At 40.0% G+C, this 24,441-nt stretch overlaps 1 protein-coding gene across 5 annotated transcripts in view; it reads right to left on the bottom strand.

The window, feature by feature from the left end:
* Window positions 1-24,289, bottom strand: part of CHID1 (chitinase domain containing 1) — a 97,853-nt gene extending 73,564 nt beyond the window's left edge. The window contains exons 1-8 of one of the 5 annotated variants that reach the window (XM_057371430.1): window positions 24,210-24,289; window positions 17,368-17,510; window positions 16,030-16,179; window positions 14,526-14,658; window positions 13,715-13,759; window positions 12,300-12,406; window positions 10,969-11,030; window positions 1,988-2,080 (exon numbers count right to left, since the gene is read on the bottom strand). In XM_057371430.1, the coding sequence (XP_057227413.1) occupies window positions 1,988-2,080; window positions 10,969-11,030; window positions 12,300-12,406; window positions 13,715-13,759; window positions 14,526-14,658; window positions 16,030-16,179; window positions 17,368-17,510; window positions 24,210-24,225 (749 nt within the window). In that variant the 5' untranslated portion in view covers window positions 24,226-24,289. Of the gene's footprint in view, window positions 1-1,987; window positions 2,081-10,968; window positions 11,031-12,299; window positions 12,407-13,714; window positions 13,760-14,525; window positions 14,659-16,029; window positions 16,180-17,367; window positions 17,511-18,405; window positions 18,550-18,624; window positions 19,630-19,969; window positions 20,009-24,209 lie in introns of those variants that run through there. The other 4 variants (XM_057371426.1, XM_057371428.1, XM_057371427.1 and 1 more) reach the window with 4 other exon arrangements.
* Window positions 24,290-24,441: the final 152 nt, after the last annotated feature.

The raw sequence follows: 24,441 nt of genomic DNA, 5'->3' as shown, positions 1-24,441 counted from the left end.
TCAATAGGTATCACAATGAAGAGGAATGTTGAGGTTTCTACTATTCTCCACKTTCTCCCTACCACCAAAAGCACAAATGCATTTCAAATGTGAACACTGTATACAGCAATTACTTAAACTCCACCAGAGCATGCACTAGCATTTTAAAAAGCATCTATGTGATGCAGTGACTGATAAAGCATTTTTGAAAAACATTTTAAAATGTTCTCCTTTGCTTTACCTGTAATGGACTAAAATTAATAGCAACTGAAAATTACTTTAAAAAGTAACTATCAATTGAGATGAAATGTAGGTTATACAAGGACAGCATGAAAGATTTCCATTTATTGGAATAAATGACAGACAGCAGATAAGACATAGTAATTTCTCATTATTTTTGATTTAACCAAATCAGAAGAAACTCAAAGTACTTGTTAGCACCACAGAAAATCCGTATCATGCAAAGGCATACCAACCCACAATTTTCCAGAGCAATCTGCAAGAAGTTAGAAGCTTAATAACCCAAAACCAAGGCAAAAGCAGAGGAGCTTGAGGGATAGGAAGGAATCTCCTCAAAGTTCAGCTAGGCCTTCAGTCCCTTAAGAAAAGGGCTCTGCACAGGTATTATTTTACAAAACTGTCTACCAATTTACATGGAATTTATTGTTTTCTTTTGCCAGAGTCTTCAACACATTGTTTCTCTCTCTGCCTATCAAAATTTGGTGGCTAGCTACTCACAGAMGCAAAGTGGTTTTTTCATTAACCAAACTACTTAATCTTAAGGATATCAATCAGTTATAGCATGCAACAGAGGAAAATACAAAGAAACAAGAAACATAGTCAAGTACATAGTTTTACAGAAAATAACCTGCAATGAGATTTCAGGCAGCTACTGAAGAACAAAATGAGGTAGATATTGTTCCAGGCTTATACTCTTAAAATGGTGGGAAGTACAAATATTCAGCAACTGGTTTGGATGGGGGAATTGCTAACCTACAGAAGAGGCAACACCACACTTATAGGGCAGATGCAAACTGATCTCAGCACACAGACAACCTTTTAGTCACCTACTGCAGGATCCCTGTATCTTTTCAGCCAGATGCATCTAAGTCYGCACAGATAGCTGTAGGCAGAAATGTTTTATTTCCCCCACATGCTATTGGACCTCCTCATAAAACTCAACAAAAACTTGAGGTCGCTGCACAGAAAAGTCCAGCCACAGAAGCAYTTACCAGACTGCTCAGGCATTCAATTTTCTCAGCCTTTTTGGCACTTTGAAAATGAATGTACACTGAAAGATGTGACAGCCTACAAGAAATTTAGGAGGCTSTACAACACTGTCCTGAAACTGTGCTGTTAAACTGTCATAATCTGTATTGGCTGCGAGCCTATCCATACTRCTCTACAGYCCAAGGTGAGAAAATAAGAAATKGACATATTTTTCTTTAGCTGTCTACTGGCTCTTATTTGAAAAAGTACCTAACAATGCTTCTCTGTTTGACTTACATTACTGAATTTTCATATGCAGACATAAAGCTGCTGAACATCTCAAAGGAAAAAAGGAAACTCGGGAGAAAAAAAAAATAATCTTGCATTGCCAACTATGCAATTGACAACCAAGAGTGCACTTGCAGCTGGGAAAGCCAAMCATACCCTGGGGTGCACCAAGGGAAATGTGGCCAGGGCCAGCAGGTCAAGGGAAGGGATTCTGCCCCTCCAYTCCGTTCTCACAAGACCCCACCTGGAATGTGGGGGAGAACAAGGTCYAGCACAGCACCTCTCCTTGTTAGCTCCTCTATCACATCAAAAATTAAGAGGTATATATGAATGCACATAGTTACCAAGACTATTCACCACAACATGCATGAAGAAAAGTCTACCAATCAAACCCAAATAATTTCTTATTCTATTAAAGTGCACTGCTTGAAATAAAGTTTTTGAACTTACTGTTTATCAGACAAGAAAGTATTTCTTATCTGGAACTTGCCCTCTAAATAGGAATACTCACCCTGCTGCAACTGCAGGAGGGATGACCAGTATAAGTTTAAGTTGTGCTTCATGAAGAGCTTCAGAAAGGTGAGTGAGCAAGTGAATCAACTCCCTGAAATAGAAATATACTGTTAGAGGGAAAGGTAGGAAAACTGCTGGTATATATTGACAAGAACAAGTAACAGTAGAAATAACTTGAAAAACCACAGATGGCAAGGGAGACAAACACAATTTGTTGCAAATGATCATAGCAAAAAGAACAGTTAGGAAGACTGATTMGATTTACCCTCTTTAAGGACCAAGAGCACTGCACAGCTCCAGTCTCAGTTTTACTGGAACTGGTGATSACCTTGAGTTTTAAGTTTTTCCTGGTTTTATTTTACTCTAGCTATGCATTGTTAGCATGCAAAACAAGCCAGCATATCTTATCAGAGCAGGTCACCTCTTGATGTCATTTTTTGTGAAAAGAATTAGATCAATAGAAGAATCAAACACTGTTCTGAAAGAACAGCTGTTGAAGAGATTAAAGYTGTTACTGGGTTGCTACACACAAGAATTTGTGAAGATGCTTTCACAGCAAAACACACAATGTTTAAGGGATACTTCTGAGGCCTGTGTTTAGAAACATTTCTTCTGCTGGGTTTTTTCCTGTATAAATAATCTTTTTGTTTCTCAATACATTACTGTATACCTACAAACCGCGTAGCTATAATGTTTGACAACATCCTAGCTGAAAACACAATCTTCTGTATGCATCATTTAAATAAAGACTTCCACAAAAGCTGATTTTCATATCCATATTCTAAATATTTCCCAGGAAAAGAAACTTAAAAATTCTTATGCAAACTTTTTTTAACACTCCTAACTTGAAGGATTATGTTAACAGAAAATCTTTCAGACTGCCAGAAACAAAGTTTCATGTTTTTTAAGAGGAATCCAATATTACCTTACATTTGCCCTACAAATATGGCACTTCTGACTGCCTTTCTTAAATAATTTGATTTTTCAGGACTGAGTTAAGTTTCCTGTTTTCAAACTGAGGATCCACAATCACAGTCACATGATATTAGAACAGAACCCTAGATCTGTTTAGGACTATACATAAACCAGAACCAAAGGGAAAGCAACTTCACCACCCATTCCAGAAGGCTTAGGAATGCTTAAGCTGTAAAGGCAGAATAGACAAAATACATCATCCATGCTGTTTGAACCACTTAAACTGGATTAGACCTGAACTCTCAGAAATAWCATCTTGGTACTGTCATGCCTTTCAAAGCAGTATAATCCTGGAGATATTTTTTTGAAATCATTGCTCTTCTGATATAATGATCCATCACAGTAATTATGCTTGATTTGCACAATGTAGACACTATCCAAAGGTAACCAAGTATTTTCATTTTGCCTGAAATGGTTTGATGCCTGATTAAAACTTCCAAGGGCCTTTAAAAGCCATTACTCTCAAAATCCTGGCAAACAAACAAAGCACGTTTCATCACTTTCCCAATAYCAGAAATATTTTGTGTTTACAATTTGAGAGCTGGCTATGCTTAACAGCCCTTAACAAAAAACTATCACACACTGCCACCTGYATTTCTCTCCTGGGGGAAAACATGGGATTGCAGGAATCAGCTTTTGGTCTGTCTGCAGCATGTAATTGTACCTTTCTTGCTCTGGGAAACCAACAGCTTTACCTCCTGTTGCTACCACATGCATTCCACATTAGTAGTGTCACTATTCAGACAAAACAAATATAGCATAGAAGAATCCTTTTCCATAGAARCACATTAAAAACCTAAAACACCAACCTAAAAAGACATTTACTGACACCAACATACACATCTATCACACCTCRCACAACATAATCTCATCAAAAACTACCATCAGTATTAAAACTAGGTAAGCAAGCTTTTCCACTGATTTGTATCTTGTAGCTTAGTGACCTTTTTAAGTAATTATGCCCAAACTACAGTACAACTCAACCTTTATTACATGTCAGAGATGCTACATATAAGATAAATTTGACTAAAGAATTAATTCCTCTAGTCTTTAGATTATTCTACAGCATTCATCAGCAGGGATCTCTCTTCTCTGCCTGGCCCCCTTCRTTAGCTATAGGAGCTTTGAGAATTCTACAGAATGCAAAACATTTGCTGACTTTCACTATTTAGAAGATAGAAGGGATAAAAAGAAGGGCAGGATAGGACAAAAGAACCTAGCATAGGTACAGAACAAGATAACACCTTTTTCATGCAGAAACAAGGCTCACTCCCATTTTTCAGAGGCAAAACCTAACCACAAAGGGAGACACATACCTACAAAAGCAGTGACTGCACRAAATAGTCATATTTTGAAACATATAATAGTACCAGAACCCACAACTGCAAACGCAAGACAGAGATTCGTGGCCTGAAAAAGGGACAGGAGTGCAGTTTGGAYTGCTGGTGCACTCAGGACTCTAAAACAGGCTACATCTAAACAGCCACTTCCTACCCTCCCCCCACCAAATTCAATCAGTATTGATCTGGCTGAAAAATAATTACCTTCAACCTGAAGGAAGTCAAGAAGAAAAAGGACAGCTGGACAACTGCAGATTTCTGCTCAAGAAAGCCAGATTAATATCTACTCACTAAGCTGTCAAGCCAGGTTTCTGGGCCATGAACACTTTCTGGCAAAWCAGGCAGGATTAATGGCTAAATACTTAATTTAGACTCATTTCCATGTGCTGACCAAGACAGATTAAGTAAATCAAATGTGCACTCTTCCCTCTCCCCCAAAGAGCAATAGCAGAATGTTCATTTATTGTACCATAAATTAAAAATTTACTGTGTCCCAACAGTGCTTTCTAGTGTTTTAAACACAAAATTCTCCCATGTTACCATTGGCAATTTTGAAAGAAAAGCTACTAACATTTTAAACATTATAATGAGGTACAGAAAAGTAGGAATAGAATCAATCTTTCCAAAAAAGCTTCATTAAATATTTACCAGACACTTCTCTATAGTAAAGTTTAACTTCAGAGTAGCTATGAAAATATTGGCAGCTTTAATATTCTATGTTAAGCTAAGTGAGATCTACTTAATTCATACTATTYCTGGCCTTCTCTTACTACTACTATTTGGTAGGTAAATTTTCCAAGTTTATGATTTCAAAGTACCTCGTCCCCTAAAGCATGCAGACCTTCAAATTTTCATCACCCAAAGTTTCTGGAAAGCTTATTTTTACAGAAATCACTTTTTCCAGCATGGCAGATCTACTGTGTTTTGCACACTCTGGAGAACAGTTTACTTCAGCGCCCAAGTGTGGGCTGTAGATGCATTTGAAAAGCCTTGCAGGAGACATGAAAGGTTGTTAAACCCTTCCCTTCAGGTGCATCACCCTTTAGAGCTCTGCAACTTTCCAACTTCAGACTTCTTTTTGAAGAAATTGGGAGTCAGTACTCCCTAAAATTTATACCTTGTCAAGAAAATTGGACAAAATAAAGCTGCCTACTTGAAGAAATTGCCCTTTTCTGCCATTTCATTGCCTACTTAATACCAAGAGACTGGAGTGAATTATAGCAAATCTTTGATTAATAGATTAATTTTTCAGGGACTAACATGAAGGATACAACTGCCAGAAAAGCTTTTTTCTCCTATACTCCTACCAACATTAATAAGTTGCCTGAAGGTCATCTTCTGCATAGAGTGACATAAAAATCACGTTTTTCGGATTGTTTCTGTGCGATGGCACTGCCATCTATCAAGTAATGCTGGATTGTTCAGAATACTGTGTGYATTTTTATGTAGCCTGTGAGAGTCTTACAAGTATATTATGCCTTTTTCACAACACACCCAGGTCTCTGGAGAAAAGAAAACCCATCCAGAAAACYCACAACTGAGATTAGTAAGTGAGACATGGTCTTGTCTAGCTGTTAACTAAATAAGCAGGAGAGCTTTTGCTTGCTCAGGTTTCTCAATATTTATGCCATGTACATTTCGAAACTTAAATGCCACAGGATGGACAACTTGGAATATTTTATTGCAAAATTAGGCATGAAAGTTTTAGAAAACAAAAGACAATTACTTAAGAAGCACATTTAAACTATACRAASCAGCAAAACAGATTAGAATTGAGGWATCAYCTGCATARGATCTCTCAGCTCATTTWGATTTTTATTAYGAGACTACTTTTCTATGYGTTATGGTAAAARATGGGTAGTTGAACACTTGTTCACTGTGCAATGATTGCTAGCATGAAAGGAAGCAGCATCAGTTAGATGCAGTCTTTCATCTCACATTAAATTTGATGCCACTGTGATGTGTATGTTAACTGTTCTATTCCCAGAGAACACAGGGAAGAAGTTGTACCAGTGCTATAGAGGGTACTTCGAAGTACCTCTATTAGACATCTGTAAGAGCCTGAAATGCCCAAAACCAGGTTCACGCAACATGTACAAGACAATTCAGGTTCTTCAGATAGAACAAGTGTTATTTCTAAAATTAAGAACGCGAACACAAGAACTTTATGCTATTTTATACATGTGAAAGCATACAAAGCACACATGAAAGCATTGCTGTGTACGACTCRAGACACCAAGGCTCCCACATGGACAGCCAGAGAAGAGGCTGCTCAGGATATCTAACATGAAAGCAGGCAGATACAATATTTAGGCACATAATTCTCTTACAAAAATTGATAATTTTGATAAAATCAACATTTAATGAATATGCAAAATAAAGCAGTGTGAAGGATTTCTATTACTTAAAACTTTAGTCTGCTAGGCATTACAGAACAAYTCTATAACCCCAAACCAGAATGATTGGAAAATTTTTTGTTTTTGAAAAAACCCAAACCAGATTAAGTCTGCTCTGCTTGAGACATAAAACAGAAGATACTTAATGAGCCTGAAACCACAGGATTTCATGTTTTAGTGGATGCCAGTAACATGACTTCTTAGCAACACTTCACCTCATCTATGATACCAGCTAGAATAAACAGGAAACTGAAGACTCTTCTTAGMTAGCTCCTTGGGCCATGAAGGAAGAATTTTCACCCATTTCCAGTTGAATTCAATACCCRAAACATAAAGGTTTTCTAGAAACATAGAAAAGGGCTGGCAGAGGAATGTCTAAATTTACCTAATTTAAAAARCGCTCAGTAATCAGGTTCTTTAAAGAGGCTTGTCACAGGATTTATGTTAYAGAAGAGCTAGCTTGCACGGTTACCCTGTTACATGAAGATTCTTACCTAATTTAAACATCACAAAGTTTTTCGGCAATTTTCAAGCCCCAACATTAAGACAYTAGAAAGAGCATGTCTTATGAAAATGTCCATCCAATATTCAGGTTCAGTTATTGAAAACAGGTATCTCATGGATAACACTTGCTCAGCTGAGGCCAATAGARAAGAGACCTTCAGATGCAATTAATCCAGCTTTCCAATATATGAATTCTGATATATTTTTAAATCACAGCCCAATTTATTGGGGAGTTAGGATGCTAATTTGAGTCTTTCAGAACTTTTGCAGACTCACCTGCTTCTGTATGCACTCCGCTAGAAAGTATCACTGCACACAATCTTTACAAAGTGGATACTGATTTAGCAGCTGAAACACATATGAGGCAAAAAATGTTCCATAAGCAAATTCCCCTGTAGTCATTCTAAGCTGGATAAAGAAACCTTTGATATATCAAGTGTTCCTGCACCACTAAGTCAGGGCATTGGATGAGATTACACATCTTTTCTATAACACAATTAAAAACATGACAGCTTCCATAGCTTTCCCCTCAACATAGATACATTAAATATATAGAATAATTAAGTGCCATTTATAAATTTAACAGCTAGGTACCCACTTAATTTAAATTTTGAAAAATAAAAACCATAATGATTTTCTGTGAAATACTTTTCCCTAGACTGACACCACTGCTCTAACATTTCATAAGGCAAGCTGGCAGCTGCAGCATATTCCTGTATATTTTTATGTAGCTGTGTTGAGTTTCAACAACCTGTTGCTAACTGTTGCTTATGTGAGACTAATCCTTGCAGGTGAGGATGAAAAAAAAAGATTTTTAAATTTTATTTTTAAATKAAAACATRTTCACTTTAACATTAATAAACTGCATTAGTTACCCAGGTCTCCTTGTATTATCAGACTGCTCTGAAAGTAGTTTGAAGGCAAAATATCTGTTTCCWGGAGCATCATTATGACCTTTTGTCCCTTTACCTGGAAGTAGGTTAAGCTTCTACCAGGTGTTTGACCTTGAAGGATGTGAATCAGGAAAGCCTACACTGCACCTCACAGCTAGGACAGATGCCTTATTTGGAGCATACACAAATACCATCCTACAAACACTTCACCTCTCCAGAGGATAAGGGTTCATCTCTCTGCTGACACCKCCTGTGTCACCCTYCCGAGGTTAAGAACGTGTTTTACTMCSGGGGTTTSTCACTTTCCAAAGACACGATCTGAAGGAAGAGCAGGTGTGAATCGCGTTACAACACTGCCACGCTGTGGGCTAAAGGAAGCATTGCGYTGCTCCAACTCCTCCGACAGGACAAACGAAGCGAAAAACTACCCATGCTTACCCATTTATGAGAAATAACCCTGCTCTGCTACTCAAAATAAAATGAACTGATTCCAAAGTAACAGCACTCAAAGTGCAGTAAAAATACAGGCTAGCCAAGGTGATCAATTCACTTAATTCTGCCCCTTAAGAACTGCTCAAAGAAGCGGTTCACTTCAGAAAACATTATTAGGGAAAATCTCATGGGCACTGGTTAGCAAAGCCATCGAGTTTTAAAGCAAGTGATAGGCAAACACAATTTCCAAATGAGGACACTGGTCCCACAACTTAGAAGCATCATGAAATAAAATTTCCATGTAATCATGTGAGTCTACCACATTCACAAAACAGCTGTTACTGCACACTGAGGCCACCTTCAGCTTTCTATCTAAACTGGCATCATTCAGAGTGCTGCAAGCCCAACCCAAGGCATTGTGCAACTAAAAACCCCCAATCATTTCTAGGGAAGTAGCAGTTAAAGGAGGAAAAACCCTCTGACAAGTTTCCAGTGAAGCACTTAGTTTGGGTCTCAAAATGAAGGAAAATCTCCAGAAGCTCCTAACTTCTGTTTTTATTTATGCTTTTCTGCCAAACAATCTCACATTTTAAGATAGGTTAATCCTAAAGTGTTGTTCATAGTTGGTCATATATGATCAAACATTACCGACTCAGAGAAAAGGATGTGGTTACCATTGCACTGTATGAGAATAACCCTTTCCTTTTCGGAAGTTATGGAAAATACTTCTCACTCCTTTCTATCAATGACAGAGAGTGAATATTTAAGTGGTGCTTCACCAAATAACACTCAGGTAATTGAAAGCTAAAGCAACTGAAGAGCAGTACGTCCTTTAATACAGTTTTTATCACACCTGTCCCTATAGTGTGCTTCTGGACAAACTGTCCAGCACACAGCTGGATAAACAAATCATATTTAGAGGGAGGGGCAAGCACTKATCTCTTCTCTCTGGTGACCAGTGACAACACCTGAGGGAATGGCCTAAGCTATGGCAGGGGAGGTTTAGGGTGGATGTTAAGAAAAGGTTCTTCACCCATTAAGAAGAACATTTTTCAATGTTTAGGAACTGCAACAAGCTCCCCAGGGAAGTGGTCCAAGCACCACGCCTGATAGAGTTCAGAAAGCATTTGGACAACAYACTTGAGCACATGGTGTGACTCTTGGGGATGGTGGTGTGCAGGGAGGGGAGTTAGGACTTGAGTCCAACTCAGCATATTCTGTGATTCTGTGAAATAACACTGTTTYAAACCAACATTACTCCTGGCAGAGAGCAATATTTTTACCATGCCACAAATAAACTCACCCTGGAACTAACAGAAAAGTATGCTTTGCTCATGTGTTTCATTTGCAATATAGCACTTTCATACCAGTGTATTTAAAATGATCTTCAGTAAGTCTTAAAATGACAGTTACACAGTCYGTCTTATACTTGTGTTAACTACTAGGAAATAATCAATTTTACTTAAATACAGTAAACACGGTAAATAAAATGACCACTACCACCCACTTCTGACTGGCAGTTACTAATTGCTTCAATCACCTTCTTGGCTGCCCTATAAAGATACCGCACTAGGCTCAGAGCTCAGTATGCGGAACAGSTCTTAGGAGCAACCTGATAAATTAYGTAATTATAAGCAAGAGCATATAGCTTAAGGATTACTCATTGCAGGGCAAATGATGGAGCCCTTGACAAAGCTACAAAGATTCTGCAGTTTCAGCTTTTTGTTCCCAAGTGTTAATTTTATAATAGAACTGTTAACAGTACACTCAGTTTGAGAAGTAACTAATATGCACCATCAGTCACCAGCATTTGTCCTAAAGAATAACCTGAAATAACCATGTTTGAAAGGTGAAAGTCTTCCATAATGAAATCTGCATTCTGTACAGCTTTCTTTAAGCTATTTTCCCCCAGATATTTTAGGCAACAGAGATCTGGTAGAAATGTGCTTTACAGAAATGGATGCCTGAAAGTCTTCCGATTCCTGCACTGAATCATTAATCTCAYCACTATATTCTGCCTTTTCCTCATGAAGCAGAAGTTTCGTGTTTGTCTTAAGTCTTGAAAGCATGACACTGTKCCAAGCCTCATCCAGTAACCCAAAYGAAACAATGTTACGATAAAGGTCAGCGGCAACGTGTGACTGTGCAACTGAGGTACCCTCTTCATCCTTGTACAACTGTTACACCATGCAAAACCAAAGTATGAAAGACTAATGTGACCTGCTACACCCACTACRAAGATTATTATGTAATCCTTGATCTCATGTAGAGTGAGGTAAACCCTTCTACTTTATTGTAAGATAACCAGAACAACCTTTATTTGCTTCAGAATGAAATGTATTTATTTATAAAGACATATTGAAATCAACACRGACAAATTAAAATGATGCTTTGAAAGAGCTGGTTTTTAGGGATTGCATSCTAGAGATTTGTACTCACGTTTGCTTTTGATTTCCCAGCTGACTCCAAACTTCAACTACAAAACCATCAAAATTTTCATTCTAAATGAAGAGAATTGTCAAAAATACAGAGTTAATGATCATACTTTTCTTTTTCTATGTACTATTATAGATTGAACGTGCTTTATTCTTATACCAGCTTCATCTTTAACACAGCATTTCATGAAGAAGTCCAAGAGAAGCACAAATAATCRAACAAATTTGCAAAAGTTGAAAATCTCTATCAGTTATCCATGACATCTACTTTTACAGAATAAACCAACACTGGCTTAGGAAAATTCAGACACTAACAAAAGATAGTTCTTAAGCAAATAATTGGACACACTTTTAATTGTATAGTGGGGAAAAAAACTCATTATCTCTTGAGTCTAAAGATGTAAATACTAACTTGCCATAGACATCATACCAAATATCTCCCACAATTAGTCTCTTTTGATAATTTATGTTTAGCATGATCAAGGATACTGTTGTACTTGAGTTGACCTCCTTAAGAGGTCAAATATTACTGAAGACATTGATCTAATAGTTGCACATTTTAAGAAACTACTCAGTTTAGGTCTAAATCCAACAGAACACTGTTGGATTTCTAGAACACTGTTAAGATTTCTTTACATCATGTAGCAAGTGAGAACTCTTATTCTGATGATAATTAAGCAGGCTGCCATGAATCAACCACTAATGTTGAATGTCTTCTGGGTTCAACTTGTCTAATCCCCAACATGCACAGCTCTAAAGCCATTCGGTAAGGGGTTGACCAGAAAACCTTAGAAAAAATCCTCCTCTCCTTTCCCCAGTCTCTTAACATTTTGAGGAAGCTGCTTGTTCAGACCTGAGCAAAACTGTTCATTAACACATATGCAGTAAGCTATTCATGGCATTAAAAGCACTCCTTAGCTATACCACACTTGAATGTACTCCTGTATAGAAAACAGCAACCATTGCACCCATGACCCTTTTCTACCTATCATAAAATACCACTAAGCACCGAGCCACTGCCCAATAATTATGCTTTTAACAGAAATGTAAAAGAAATTTAAAGCAGGCAAAAGTCACCAGTRCAGCTGCCAGTGATAACAAGGTTATGTCAATCAGACTGATGTAGTCTCATGTTAKTCTTGCACTTAAGTGTTGCTACACTTCACAATTACAGGAATTGGACATACACTAAGACACACTATTAAGAATGCTGCCTGATTATTGTTTTGAGCAAATTTATTTTTATTTTAGTCTAGAAATGAGAAGACATCTATTACAAGAGCAATCAAGTATCATCTCACTCTATTTTATAAGCATCATAAATAGTCTTTTTACCTTGGCTAGCAGAACCATGTTCTTGGAAAGCTCCTCTATCTCATCTTCACTGCCAAAAACACTGTCAAAGTCTTGGTAAGTCCAGCCATCAAACAAAATTCGAGGCACTATCAGACAAAGTTGTCACAGTAGTGAAAATTAAGAACTTATTATCTACACTGGAATGTTTCTGCAGAAATAGAATACAGCAGATACAAGCAGAGATGACACTAAACATATCCCATGACTAGGATCATTACTCTTTCACTCTGACCAGCATCAGAAGAAGACCATTCYTCTTCATTTTAGGTTTAGTTAATGGTCAGCATTGACACAAGTTTTAAGAGAAGACACGTTCATTTGACTGAACAATCATAACTGAACTAYCACTAAGGGCCTCAAGTAGAGTCTTAAAACAGCAACAACACCAGAMWCCAATCTTTAAGTTGGGTATCTCTTCTACCAYAATAATGAGGTAGAAAAGTTCACCTCAAACTCTAATTTACTCCATACATAGCCCTATATCACTTCACTCTCCTACTCATCTCAAGGCCCCATGACAAATTTTTACTTTTRGAAAGCTTGGGCACTTCAGCTTGTGTAATTCCCTTTTATAAAAACACAAAACATTAAAAACATAGAGAGGAAAACTGCTGTTGAAAAAGTCGACAATCATGCCCACAGGAAAATCCAATGAATTTTATGGAGCTCTGTCTAAGCCCTTTCTAAACACCAAGGTTGTGAAAGAGTGTTTTAGAAGAGTATAGAGATTTCAAAGGCTTTAACCTCAGGCAGATAAAGTACGTTAAAATATCTGACTGAGCATTCAATTTTTCTAATGCATTTCAAATTTCATACTTCCTTCTGAATCAAGAAGCATTTCACAGTTCCCAGAATTCTTGCTATAGACAAATATAAGAAGTCTAGCACAATAGAATCTCTACAGCAACGTTTGCCATTTTCCCTAAAGACATACACTGTAGCACATCCCAGAGTTCCTAGCTTCAAGGGCAGAAGAGACAAAGCAGGACTTTCCTACTATCATGCAGAAAACTCTGACTGACTCGGATTTTTTTTTTCTTTTTAACTACACAGAACCCCAAGCAACAAGTTTGAAGACTTCTTTCCCCAGGGAGGCATCCAGTGTTACATACAAGGAGCCCTCAGGGAGCAGGGAGCTGGGCCTGCAACCCAGGATTTATTCAGGGACAAGAAGTTAAGACAAAACATTAAGGCATCAAAAGAGTCAACACTTCAGATACTTAACCATCTGTAGTTAACCGCTTTTATTTTTCTTCTCAGACATCTTCCTTAATACAACTGTGCTAAGGTAATCTCTCTTCCTCTCATACAGACCYGGAAGAAAGCCTTCCTTTCCTCTCCTAGCAGCTAAAGAAGATAAAAAGCAAGCAAACAAACACAAACCAGAGGCACACCTATTTTGATGTTCTTGGAGGTTTTTCTGACATCTTTCATCCAGCCTGYCAAAGAGTATCAAGCAAGACAACTGTTAAAATATAAATGATGTTGACAATGACAACAGATTTTCAAGCATTCTTCAAATGATGTCCAATAGTTTCATTATACAGTTCTTCCTGCCATAGACTACCAGCTCATAATCCACCCAACATCCTGTGATGCACAGAATCTGAAGCCATTAACCTGCACCACAGGATAGACCGCATTGCACTAGGATGAATTTGTTAGTGAGCGTTAACATGGTAAGAATTGCAGCTGTTTCAAATGAAATTCCACAGTCAACTTCAAAACCATGAACTAGTACATACTAGCTGAAATTTAAACTTGCTGCCACTTTCTCCACAATGAAGGGAAAAAATTCTCTTCAAATCCAATGTATCTTTCCTTTCTAAAACAAATTTACCTAAAGGTTTTTGCAAAGCAAAAAAAAAACAAAATCCACAACAGGAAACAACTGCACAGTGCAAACACCAAAGACTAGTTTTCCTTGTACAGGATCTTCGCTGTTTCTTTTTTTTTTTTTTATGAGAGGCTTTGTAAATAGCATGATGGAAAAGCCATCTCCTTACTTATATTTTTTTACAAATAAACTACATACAAATTTAGAAGCAGTTGAGGACAGGAAGAAGCTCACTCTGAAGAAAACCCAAAAAAATGGAGTGGATGAAAGCACTTCACCATGAGGCCAGCAAAACCCACCTACTATGCCAAAACTACCTAGTCTGCAACAACACTGCAATTCATATTTGAAGAAAAYGGAAATAACACCTTGATCAGCATCATGGAGCCCAGTGAACTGGAACCGTTCCTTTCCCCTCCTTCTCACTTGCAACCAAACTGGTGAGATTAGTGTAAATTTGTTTCCAAATATTTTAGCAATGTCATAGCCGTGGTTATTCCACTTGAAAAACAAAGGAGAGAAAAAAAGTGAGAGATTCAGAAGCAAGATATACAGTTCACTTCACTTTTGCCCAATGTAAACTCTTCAGCAGAAATTTAATCATCTGCTARATTCCTATTCGTTCATTTGAGGAAACCTTCTGGGATTTTACTTTCACCGAAATAAGAAAGTACTCAGCAAACTCTGATAGCTACATGAAAGGCAATCTTCAAATTGTGCTAATTCACCTGAACTACAGGAACTTGCTTGTAGATTCCAACATAGTTTTGAATTTACAGACTGAATTTATGTCCAAGAGAACTTCAGAAAGGTGAACATTTATAGGGCATCTATTAGTCTTTTGAGCAATGTAAGACTRAAACARGTGAAAAGTATCCGCTAAAAAAAAAGACGAAACATTTCTTATTCATGAAAGAATGCTTTGAAGGAGACAGGATTGCAAGAGACATCAGTTTGACAGCAGCATACAATTGTTACTGCTGATTTAGCACATTCAATTTGCTAGCCCTCCTGTTCTGAGTTCACTGCAACATCACTTGGCTCACCACGGACAAGAGATTACTCTCATTCCTGTAATAACCAGTGCTAAGAAAGCTTCCCTGTCTGACCATGCAGGARCCACTCTGGCAGTCACACTCCCACCACTCCAGACTTGCACTGCTGGAACCAAGGCCCCTTCAGAGTGGCTCCAGTGACCCCATGGGTGCCCCTCTTGACTCCCGGCACATCCCACACTCACATAGTCAGATAAGGTTTCCTTATCAGCTCAGGCCTGGTTTTCCCACAACAGAGTCCCAGACATCTGGATCCTGAAAGCAATTCAATCAGGCTGCAGGGACACAAAACCAGCTCAAGCTGGTGCCTCTGGGGAGGGACCCCCAATAAAGGAATCCCCAGGTTTTGTACCCTCAGTGCCTGTGATAGTTTGGGGTCTTCCTGCAGAGTCCTTGGCTCCTGCTGTGTCTGAGTGTCCGRTCACCTGCCCTGTGCCACAGGTCCCTGTGCCMTTTGCTGTGCAGAGGGTCAGCACCAGGTCACAGTCCCTTGTCTGGGGCTCCCACCATGTCCCCCAYCCAGGCACAACCTGCAGCTCCCACTGCAGCTGCACACCCAGCACCTGCTTTAAGCATAGTCCTCAGCAACAAGAATAAAAACAGTATGACCTAGACATCCTCCAAAGAAACAGAGGGGAGAAAAAGGGTTTGAGACCACCTGATCCCCAAATCAAGTCTCAAATACTTTTCTGGCTATTGGACCAGCAGTTTCCATTACTGTAAAAATACTTTTAAAACACGAATGCAAACTTCCAGGTTAGCACAGTCTGCTGCATATTCATTCAAAGCACAAAGTTTATGAATTGTATCAACTTACAGGAGTAATATATCCCAGAACATCTCCTGAGAAATGTTTTTCCTTGATCTTCTTGGAGCAATAACTTTTATGTTCCAGTATAATATCCTTTGCTTTTGGATCCACAGCTACCAAACCCCGGTCCTGTACAGTTTTATCAGAATGCASCACCTGTGTAGAGAAGACAGTTATTAGAACCAATTAGATGAAACAGCCTCTTTCAATGGCAACAGACTTTAAAAACAACAACAAAACAAATCACTTCATTAAACTCCGAGGACAACTTTTAAATGATGYAGAGCACTTTGATTTAAAACTGAAACACAGAAATCTTGAGGAAATTATTTGTCATCATCAGTAAACTTACTTTGTTTAGAAGGTAAAAAGCATATGAACAAAAAAAGAAATCAGGAGGTTGTAAAAATAAAGAACATAATTTATGACAGCAGATGGTACTCTGCTTTCTAATCAATGYTTTCTGTCATGTTACCCCCAAAATAATAAGAAGGGGTTAGGAGTTCTTTACCAAGAATTTGAAGACAGCTTTTAAACCAGATACATTTTAGCCTGAGAATGCTGCACTGTGGTTACTGAACGTCAAGATTTTAAACACTCTTCCTTAGGGAAGATTCTTCGACTGAACCAGCACATAAAACCAGAATGAGAATACTTAATAAGGTGTGCATGGTGGRTATGCAGAAGATATCCATTGATTCAGTATAACGAATTTCAAGATATGACCTGCCTCAACACCTTGTATTACTGTCACTACCTGTAGACAAGATTTGTTTCCTGGTAGGTGTTSAGCAAGCAATACAAACAGGGACAGATGTACGCACATAATGACAGGAAACAATAATGCTCAGCAATTGAAGAGAGACTTCAGAACACTGGTTCTGCTTGCTCTGACTACTGCGGGTCTTTGAATCATTTCTGCCTGCCAAAGAACTGCTGCTTAGAAGACTCTTCAAACTCTTTCATCTGGATACACCCTTCCCATTGACAAGGCTGCATTCCACCAGCTGGTTTAAAAGCCAAATGACCTAGAGCTCTTGGTCYAAACTACTGCTCCCCACCCTGCTTTCCAAAGGGATGGAAATGTGTTCCCTGAGGGGACAAAAACTTCCTGCTTCTGGAGCTTGCATGGAGGATAAAGGTCCAGAATGTTTCAAGAAGTGAACCAGTTTGTGACACATAGAAAAGCTGAAGGAAAGGACAGTTTTCAAGTTTTATCTGTGAGCATAAGCTTCAGCGGAAATGCACTAACACTGTTTTAACAGAAGTAGAGTTCATTTACCAAAGTTCAAATAGCTCACTGCACATGTCAGATAAGACAAGAATTTCAGTTATTTCTCTTACCTTTTCCTCCAGTTTTTTTGTAGCACCTTTCTTTGCATCTGTTTTTGACAGGGTACCTTCAGCTAGCCAGCAAATCAYGGTAAGCGAAATTGAAGCACAGAGAAGTTTCATGGTGTTTTTCCCCATGTCAAGTTTCTCTTCTCCTGAAAATATAATGGTTCAAATCTCCATCAACAGAGGAATATAAGTTTCATTCCGTTTTCTTGTCTAAAAGTCAAACAATTTTCTTATCTCCACCCATCTAGAATCAGACTTATTAAGGCATTATTGCTTTTATAGTGCTTTTGCTCTGGCAACARAAGCAGAGAATTTTAAAAGATTATTCCTGGTCTCAAACATCTTTTTTTATCCCTTGTTTTAATATCTGTATCAGAGATGAAGTGGGTTGGACCCTTGCAGCTTCGTTTTCAAAGRATCCCCTAAAGAAGTACAACTGTTTACAGCTGAAACAGGGGATAAATGTCTTCTGCACAGAACAATTATTGTACTACCTTACCTTTTCTATAGCAAGTATCAGACAACACTTGCTTCTGCTCCTACCTAGCCTGGTCAGTGTATCATAAAGAAACAGAGTTATAGCTATATGCTTATAGCTATGTGCCTTTACTGTAACAGGTGAGACCTTTGCTTTCAATTCTTTGCCAAGTCACTGATACAGAAATTGAAGGAGGGGGGCATGTCCTGTTTGTCTACAAGAACGACTGACAGCTTTTCCTAGCTCCAGATAAAGGAACTGAGAATTAGTAGACAATAGTTCTGTTGTGTGTTCATCTACCATACCTTGTATCTGTAAGCAGACACAAAAAATAAAAAATTAAACACAGGCTGTTTGTTTTCKAACCTCTCCCCATTTAAAAGCCGTACTAGTTTCCCAGCCTAGCCCCCAGCAGTGAAGAAGAAAACAGAGAAAAAAATATTTAGCACTAGGGCAACCAGGGCTCTAGATATGTACCAAGCTGCTTCTCATAAATATGAGTTCCTGGTGGAGAAGAAAACAGGTCTTTCCCACAATATTCTCARTTTTTGTTAAATACTTACAAACTCATTTCCACAAGTCATATTGACAAGACTTGTTCTATTGGCACTGATAACAAGTGCTGCTCAAAGTTGGAGTACTTTGTTTTTGTACAAAACATCAGGTGAGGGATCCCAAGCAGCAGACTCAGCCTCTGAGTATTGCCGAAGAAAGAACCTTAAAGCTTCAATAGAAATGTACTTAATGAAACAGACATGAAATCAACCACCCAACAWACTTACTCGTATTTGGACGAGTCTGGCTTACTGCTGAAATTTTAAAAATCAGAGATATTTAGGGTAGGATTTAGGCATTCTGCAGGAAAGGAGGGGAATCTGTGACTAGGCAAAAAAGTAGGATCATGGCAGAAGTGCTGGAAAAAAAACCAATGCCAGTATCACCGAAGAACACAGAGTATCAAAACCCTCATGTACAAAAACATTTGACTCTTTTAGTCTTTTATAAACTACAAAATAAAAGCAGAAAGCCTTCTAATATTTTTTTGATCCAGAGAGTGTGGTAAAAGCTAAATTGCTATACTGCTTGAAATTCACTATTACAAATAATTAAGGTCTTATGCTTCTACTTTGACTTCAAGGTGACTGGTAACCCCGTTGTTTTCTACATTCTAAAGAAATGAGACAAAGCAGGTTGCTTTTGATAGTATCTCGTATGTTCCATCTAACTTGGCAAGATCTATAAACTATTGCAGAGAGGAACAATTGAGAGCCTGAATAGTCAATACAAGTCTTAACTATGTGGACAGGATATCAATTCAACCAGAAACTCGTATATATCGATTTGGAGGTGTTTGATTTCACTTTCAGAAACAATTAGTAATAGCATCCACTTCCCTGAAAAGAAGATAACATCTAACAGCTGAAGAACAGAAGTCTAAAAAAACATCACTGAACTCTAATTAGACATCAAAATGCGCTCATTTCCTTGACAGGATCGTATCCTCGCATCCATCTGTCAATTRCTGTTAAGTCAACATCCACTCCTAGATTTATGGTAAGCACTGAGCCTGTGGCAAAATGGTTTCTGCTACTGACAATCCAGTATAAACTCTTGGTTGGAAACTTATTTTAATAGTTTGTTCTTATTTATTACTAAGAAACTAGATTCTAACTACATTTGCAGGACGAGCCTGCATCACTTAGTAAAGGAAGAYCAGGAAGCATACTCCTGATGCGTTTTTAAATGAAAACAATAAAAGCTATACTGCGGAAAGAAGAGGGGGAATAAATCCGTTTCTAACCTGCGTAAACATTAAACCCTTCCCTGTTGTAAGCTGCTCCACTTTGATGCTCACAATTCCCTCCCACACTCGCCTGACTCTCGAGATACCAAAAGCTTGCCAGGGAGCCCGCACGCCTGCAATGCCAGCAGTGTCCCAGCACCAGCCCCGCCGCGGCCTCCCCCGAGCCCGCACCCCCGGCACAGCCCCGGCCTCCCCCGGCTGCCGCGTCACCCCCACCCAGMACGGCCCGGCCCCCGCCCCACCGGAGGGCGGCCTCACCCCCGCCCTTCCCTTTCCCTTTCCCCTCCCCCGGGCAGCCCTRGCAGCCCTCGGACACCACGTACCGCCCGCCGCCGCCGCGGAAGTGCAGGCAGACGGGCGGGCGGCAGCGCCCCGCCCCGCCGGCTTCGGGCAGCGCTGGGGCGGCGGGAGGGCGCCGGGCTGCGCCATCATGGCGGGCCGGGCTGAGGTACYGCTTCCGCGCTCCGGCACATCCCGACCGAGCCCCACGGCCAGAGCCGCCGCTGGGCTGCCCCGACCCGGGCCGCCGTGCTTTGGGGCTCATCGGTAGCTGAARAAAGGAAATGCTAGCGGTTTGATTTTAAATTCCCATAAACAGCTTCTTCGTTTTGCCCAAGCTGTAGCARATTGCTACAGCTGCAGGTCTAGCCWGCAGGAGGCTCGGGGGTGACTATCGCTCACTGCAATTGCCTGAAAATACACTATAGCCAGGTTGCGATCAGCCTCTTCTCACGAGCAACCAGCAACAGGGCGAGAGCAAATGGCCTTTAAACCACGCCAGGGGAGATTCATGTTGGCTATTAGGAGGAATTCCTTCATAGAAGGTGATTAGACATTGGAATGGGCTGCCTAGGGAGGTRGTGGAGTCACTGTCGCTGGAAGTGTCTGAGGAAGGACTGGACTTGGAGCCGTTGTCTAGTTGGCATGGCGATGTTTGACTGCAGGTTGGATTCGATGACCTCCGAGGTCTTTTTAAGACTGATTGTGTTATTTTGGAAATAATGTAGGTAAATCAAGAGCTTGGGCTAAAACGCATACACTTGACTTGGAGGCAAAATGACCATATAGGCAAGACTGCAGAGAGTCCTAAGCAATACTGCTGAMTCTATGTGTGCAGAAAGGAGGGGTCAAATCTCAGATGGTTTTTAAAAGGCTCTAAAGTAAAAGATTAAGTTTTAAATAGATATTTTTCTTCTGTTTTGACCTTCAACAGTTTGTGTTTTTGTGTGTACCATGGCTGTGCTACTGCTATTTTTACTGCAGCAGAAGTTCTGCTGTAACCCTGTTATTTCACAGGCTGCTTGCAGGGACTAAATGCCATATCAAAAGACTTGATTAAAAAAGGATGTGTTATATCACAATGTAGTGGCAAGGCCAGCATATCCTAACAGTGTGCTTCCCAACAGAAACTTTCTTGCGACCTGCTTTCCGTCTTGATTACAGTTTGGTGCAGCCTCCTAGAAGCTGAACTGGAAGGTTGCCTCATTCTGCTGATCTGCCCATTTCTTTCATTCCCTCTTGTGTAATGAAGATCTTCATGAGCATTCTTCAGTACTGAAAAGAAACAGAAATACTTTTCCTCTGAACAAAGTCTTGTCAGTGAAGCAGATGCATGGTCTTCTATGCCCAGATCCACCCCAAATTTCTGTAAATTTAGAGTTTCATKATAATGATATTATCCTAACTTTGTGTTTTCTTATGTTGAAAGCAGCACATCCGATACTGTGGCATGGCAGAAGGCATTGGACTCTCTGTTAATGGATAATGAATGTTAGATATCAAGCACAGAAGCATGGTTGAGTGTACACATGGTGCAGCCACCAATTCTGTTTGCTCCTGAACTCTTTTTGCTTCCAGTAATGGCTGGAATGATCATGAGGAGCAGAAGAAAGCAATAACTGGTGAGACAAATTTGACAAGTATCTGACAAAAGAAAAGGAATTTTTTTTTTTGGTAGTTTTTATAATTGGGTATTTATTAGCTGAAAACATTCAGTTAAATGGTAATATTTATGTGAATTGTTCATGTGAAGGTCAATGCAATTATTAAAGCCTTTGTGTCAAAATGCAATGAAATCATGAAAAAAATTTGAAGTAACTCCATATAAAATGAGAAGGAAGGGACAAACACTATGGATTTGTCGGCAAACAAATGTGATGCAAAACAAATGTGTTGGCAAACAAATGTGATGTCTAATAGGAAAATATTGCTTGATACTATTTCCCCTTTAATGCTGACTTTGCAGTAATTATAAATATCTTAAATAATTAGAACTTCTTGGGATGGCCAGAACCAATTAAGTTTGTTTTTTGGACAGCCTGGGGTTTTATAGATGTTAGGCTCAGACTAAAACGTTTTCCAGAATTACCAACTCAGAGTGTTTGCAAAGGGTTGTACCTGTACCTGGTAATGTCTGTGCTGAGTAACAGCTGAGCTCACATTACACTGTTTCAACCCGGATGCATCTAGAGACCATTACAGGCTCTCTTTCCTCTAGCTACCTATTTATTCACATAAAATTTCTACCTTGTYCCTACCAAGACTATTTGAAATGAATTAATAAGTTCTAAATTATGAGGCAGTAAGGACAGACGTATCTCTACACATTTATTCTGATTGCACAAGCCTTTGTTGAGGCAAAAAGACAGGAAGCAAGGTGACTATAGTGAAGCCTCAAAAGTCAGGTAGAGGAGGCTGACATAAAATAATCAGGGTATGTGCACTGCTTGCTGAGCCCCTTCAGATGAAACATTTAGCTGTAGACACATCCATATATGTAAACCACTTAGATATTTTCCCACTTCTCAAGAAGAATCTGCAGCTCATGCTTAGCTTGGTACTGCCACAGATACTCTGCTGGCAGTATTTAAGCCACCACTGAAAAGACAGTTGGATAGCTGCATGACTTGCAGAATTGACARGAATATAGCCAGACAGGACTGACAGACTGAGCCTTTAGGTGTCACTGTGCTTTTAGGAGTAGAAATTAACACAACATTTTGGCTAGCTCAAAAATTATTTCTTTTTTTTTTCTGATCACAGAAATAAGATTCATTTGGTGACATATGAAGTTTTAATCTCTAAAGGTACATGGAAATTATTATTAAGCATCAAAATCTATTTGYAAAGCTGTGAAAAAGAAGACTGTTCTTCATGAAAGCCTACAAATAATCYAAGTTGAATAATAGAGTAGTTGTGCACAACTGCTTGTAGTGGCACTTGGTCTACAAAATGGATCCAGGGACAAAGGGATAATTGCATGACTATCACAYGTGGTCATCTTGCCTTTCTCATAGATACTTACACTGGAGATCAGCCGTGCTGCCGCTGGAACTAAAATGCACTCATGTAACACTGTATCCTGAAAACATGCCAAACAGACCTTGAGAGATGACCTGAGGCGTACAGCCACTGTCAGACAGAGATATCAAGTATTATGTAGTTCTTTATGAGAGAAAAACTAAAAGCACTGGAGCTTGATGAATCTAAACAAGATGCAAGCTCTGAACTAGGAGGATTAATCATTGGAGCAAACTAYCCAGGGAAACACTGAATTGGATTGTGTCAGAGAAAGACTGAGTGCCTTTCTGGAAGATGGACTGTAGCTAGAAGCTAAATACTGGGCTCAATTCACTGGGGGCAAAAAGACAGATGAAATGAAATGGCTTGAAATGAAATGGCTTGAAATATACTGGAACCAGGTGAAATGACTGATTGATTTCCAGTAGCCCTAAACCCTGTGATTCTACATTCTACATGAGATTATTCTCCTCTAAGCACACTGATCAGTTACATCATGGCTGAAGCCGTCAGCATACTTTTGGTTAGGGAGACTCGGCCAGACTTGAGACTGAACCTTTTTTCAGCTGATGATATTAAATACTTTTTKGCATGTTTAAGACAATTTAACCTTGAAATGTTTACAGTCTCGGGAGTAGATGTGCTGTGGGACTGTGTCGCTCTGCATGCTCACAGCCTTCAGGAGGAACATGTGGCCCTGGGTTTGCACGCCAGCGTGCCCACGAGTCAGGGAGTGGGGATGTCTACACGAGCACAGAGCAATGCGCCACTCACACAGCTGATGGAGGCTCACTAGGGGGATGTGAGCTGCACACAGGAGCCTCTGGGCTTGTCAGTGCTCACAGTGACTATGCAGGGTACGTGCAGTATATCCCGTGCCCTGGTTTGGGGTCCCTTTTGGGGCAAAGGCACAGCCTCCTGCAGTCCACCCTGTGGAAAGCATGTTCTTACGGACTGTACCATCGGGACTCTGTACCTTGCTCTTCCCATTTTAGAAATAAGATCCCAGATCAATAGTCTGCTCAAAGCTTAGCGGTGAAGTGAAATTTTTCAGTCTCTAGATCTGCCATCCCTCTCCTTCTCCCTCAGCAGTTACATCCTCTGAGGCGGCCGCGAAGCGCGGTATTTCACCTTCAAAAATCATCAAACTTCTCGATCATTAGGGTCACGAGGAGAGGAGGGGATTAGGCTGTTCCCGAGCAGGGAGCATACAGCGAATTCACTCACGGACTCAGCGGCCGGCGCGGCCCTGCCGCCCCTCACCTCGGCCCGGGCCCATTTGCCCTCACGGGGGGTGACTGGCAATCACGTTCCAGCGGCGGCACGGCCGATCTCCRGGGCCCGGCCAGCCAGCCAGCCAGCGCTCTCGGGCCGCAGGGTCGCACAGGGAACGCCCGGGAGCCGGGGCACATCCCGGGGGACGGGCGGGGACCGCGCCCGCCGCGGCTGCGGCACAGGGAGGCGCAGGGGGCCCGGCGCAGCCGCGGCGCTCCCG

The sequence above is a fragment of the Malurus melanocephalus genome, unplaced genomic scaffold (genome assembly GCF_030028575.1).
Source record: "Malurus melanocephalus ecotype Western Australia unplaced genomic scaffold, MMel_1.1 scaffold_147, whole genome shotgun sequence".
Classification (NCBI taxonomy): domain Eukaryota; kingdom Metazoa; phylum Chordata; class Aves; order Passeriformes; family Maluridae; genus Malurus; species Malurus melanocephalus.
This window is presented reverse-complemented; position numbering and strand designations above follow the sequence as displayed.